At 39.3% G+C, this 3,152-nt stretch overlaps 1 protein-coding gene across 1 annotated transcript; it reads right to left on the reverse strand.

The window, feature by feature from the left end:
* Positions 1-698: 698 nt before the first annotated feature.
* On the reverse strand, positions 699-2,952 carry LOC131641848 (uncharacterized). The gene is made up of 3 exons (XM_058912145.1): positions 2,724-2,952; positions 2,230-2,451; positions 699-2,007 (listed from the first exon to the last, which is right to left on the reverse strand). Exons 1-3 carry the CDS (start codon positions 2,950-2,952, stop codon positions 767-769), a joined length of 1,692 nt encoding a protein of 563 aa, XP_058768128.1. The 3' UTR covers positions 699-766.
* Positions 2,953-3,152: the final 200 nt, after the last annotated feature.

Below are 3,152 nucleotides of genomic sequence, written 5' to 3' on the forward strand. Positions count from 1 at the left end.
TATAAACTTAAAATCTAGAACCATAGAGATGATGTCTCCAAATTTTCAGCACAAAAACAACTGCAGGAAGCTCCAAATCATGCGTAGGGTAGTTCTTTTCATGACTTCTCAACTGCGTCGACGCATAAGCTACAACCTTATCATTGTGCATAAGCACACCACCTAAGCCCATCAGAGAAGCATCACAATACACCACAAAAGGTTCTCCCGGATTAGGTAACGTCAAAACCGGAGCCGTCGTCAATCTCTTCTTCAACTCTACAAATCTCTATTCACATTGTGCATCCCACACAAACGCTTTACCTTTACAAGTCAACTTGGTCAACGGAAGTGCCAACTAAGAGAAACCTTCGATAAACTGTCTGTAGTAACCGGCTAGACCCAAGAAACTTCTAATCTCAGTAGCTGACTTCGGAGATTCCCATTGCAACACAGCATTTACCTTTGATGGATCTACAGCAATGCCACTACCAGATACGACATGACTAAGAAAACTGACTTCTCTCAACCAAAACTCGCACTTGGACATCTTCGCATTCAACTTTCTTTCTTTCAGCACTTGCAACACCGTCCTCAAATGATCCACATGTTCTTCTTCTGACTTTGAATATATCAAGATGTCGTCTATGAACACTACGACAAACAAATCCAAATATTCTCGGAAGATACGATTCATATACTCCATGAATACTCCCGGCGCATTAGTAACACCGAAAGGAATCACAGAATATTCATAGTGTCCATACCTCGTTCTAAACGCCGTCTTCTAAATATCTTCATCTCTTACTTTAATCTGATGATAACCCGATCTCAGATCAATCTTGCTAAATACACTGGCACCCACCAATTGGTCCATCAAATCATCTATTCTTGGTAGCGGATACCTGTTATTAATCATTACTTTATTCAGTTGTCTGTAATCAACACAGAGCCTCATACTTCCATCTTTCTTCTTTACCAACAGCACTGGAGCTCCCCACGGTGATACACTCGGTCTGACAAACTTCTTCTCAAGTAAGTCCTCCAGTTGCTTCTTTAATTCAGCCAATTCAGATGCAGACATTCTGTACGGTGCCATAGAAACAGGTCTGGTACCAGGTACAAGATCAATTGCAAATTCAACATCTCTTTCTGGCGGTACATCAGGAATCTCATCCGGGAAAACTTCAGGAAACTCACGCACCACCTGCAACTCATTAATTATAGTTTGATTCTCAATTGACAATGTTGCCATCAATGAGAACATCTCAGCTCCTTCCTTCAGCAACTGACGAAACTGCTTTGGTGACACCAAACCAGCTTCTTCCTCTTCAGCAGATGAAAACCTCACAGTCTTGTTATAACAATTAATATGAACATAGTTATACTCTAACCAGTTCATCCCCAAAATTACATCCATCCCACTTAATGGCGAACAAACTAAATCAACAGCGAAGTTCCTATTGAAGATCGACAAAGGACACTTCAAACATACTAGAGAAGTAGTCACTAATCCTTTAGCTGGAACCTCAACTACCATCTCACCATTCATAGAAGATAACACAAGACCCAATCTTTTAATGCAATCAGCAGCAATAAAACAATGAGTAGCACCAGTATCAATAATAGTAATTAAAGGAGTACTATTTATGAAACATGTACCTCTGATAAGTCTGTCCTCATTCTGTGTCTGAGTTCCAACCAAAGCAAACACTCTTCCACCAACTTGTGCCTTCTTTGGTTTCGAACACTGACTTCCAATGTGTCTTTCTTCACCGCAGTTAAAACAAACCATTTCCTTATGCTTACAATCTGACATAGCATGTCCCATCTTACCACAGCGAAAACATTTCTTCACCTCAATGTTGCACGCAGTACTCTTATGGCCAGGTTTCGCGCAATTGAAACAAGTCACATTAGGAGGAGCACCTCCCCCACTAGATCTCTGGCCCTGAGTAACTCTCTGTTTACCCTTACCAGCTGGAGCATCATATGTTGTTCTGGGGTGACACATTACTTCTTCTCTCCCTGTTTGGCCACAAAAGTTGCCAAGGCCAACAAAATGTCTTCTCCCCCTGTATATATATATATATATATATATATATATATATATATATATATATATATATATATATATATATATATATATATATATATATATATATATATATATATATATATATATATATATATATATATTGTTGTTGTTGTGAACTCTATGGTTCCTCAAGGACGCAAGTCCTAACTTGCCTTGCAAGTTTTCAAACTGTGTAGCATCAATAGCTTTTGTGAAAATGTCATTGATTTTGTCAGAAACATTCTCTTCACTTTCGTTAGAATCATCATGCATCATTCTCATTCTTTTAGGATTGGTCACTTTTGTATGCCTGTGTGGACAAGACGTTGTTTTGAGCGAGATGAACAGAGATTGTTGAGGCATCTCAATGAGGTGAGTTAGCTCTAAACCTTTTTCTGTGGAAAAATTGTACTTTGTGATTACACTAGAGTTATTGTGGTGGGATGTTAGCTGAAGGATCCTGTTGTGACCAAGGAGGATCTTCACGTCTAGCTTATTAACAATACCTAGATCAATAGTTGACCTTTGCATAAGGTTTGTTTGTCCTCCACATAGTTTTTGATGTAGCAGGGCATAGTTATGACATTCCACTCTATATTCTGGTGAGATAAACTTTGGTGTATCCAGCTCGGTTTAGACCAGCCTAAAAGATTTGTAGGAATCATACCTGTCATCAGATTCTCATCTTCAGTTGTGATAAGAAGAATCCTCCTCTCCTTACTTTCTTGAATTTTCAAGTTTGGCTGTGAGTCTTGTGCTCTTTCCATCCAGAAACTTGAAACTTGGTCTATCCCTAGTGTCTCCACTCTCAGGTGAACCTGACTGTTGATGGATACCTTCCTTGGGACAATGTTCAGAGCAATGCCCTTCTTGATCAGATGATCTTCCCTTGTCATATCTCTAGTCCGGATGTCATTAGGTGCTTTTGTTAAAATTTTCTTTGATCTTCTGGCAGCTCCTGAAACTTGATTCTTTTCATACCCTAATTTTGACCCCCTTGAGATGTCACATCTCCAGACATTTCAAGACAGGTACTCAGAACAATCACTTATTCATCTGGTACTCAATCGAGGGTGCTCAAGGACAAGAGAGTTCA

The sequence above is a fragment of the Vicia villosa genome, unplaced genomic scaffold (genome assembly GCF_029867415.1).
Source record: "Vicia villosa cultivar HV-30 ecotype Madison, WI unplaced genomic scaffold, Vvil1.0 ctg.004160F_1_1, whole genome shotgun sequence".
Classification (NCBI taxonomy): domain Eukaryota; kingdom Viridiplantae; phylum Streptophyta; class Magnoliopsida; order Fabales; family Fabaceae; genus Vicia; species Vicia villosa.

Coding starts and splice junctions, on each gene's coding strand:
- LOC131641848 (XM_058912145.1), bottom strand. CDS start 2,952: ATGACAAGGGAAGATCATCTGATCAAGAAGGGCATTGCTCTGAACATT. Junction 2,452..2,723: donor AGATGAGAATCTGATGACAG/GTATGATTCCTA, acceptor ATTTTTCCACAG/AAAAAGGTTTAGAGCTAACT. Junction 2,008..2,229: donor ACAGTTTGAAAACTTGCAAG/GCAAGTTAGGAC, acceptor GTGGCCAAACAG/GGAGAGAAGAAGTAATGTGT.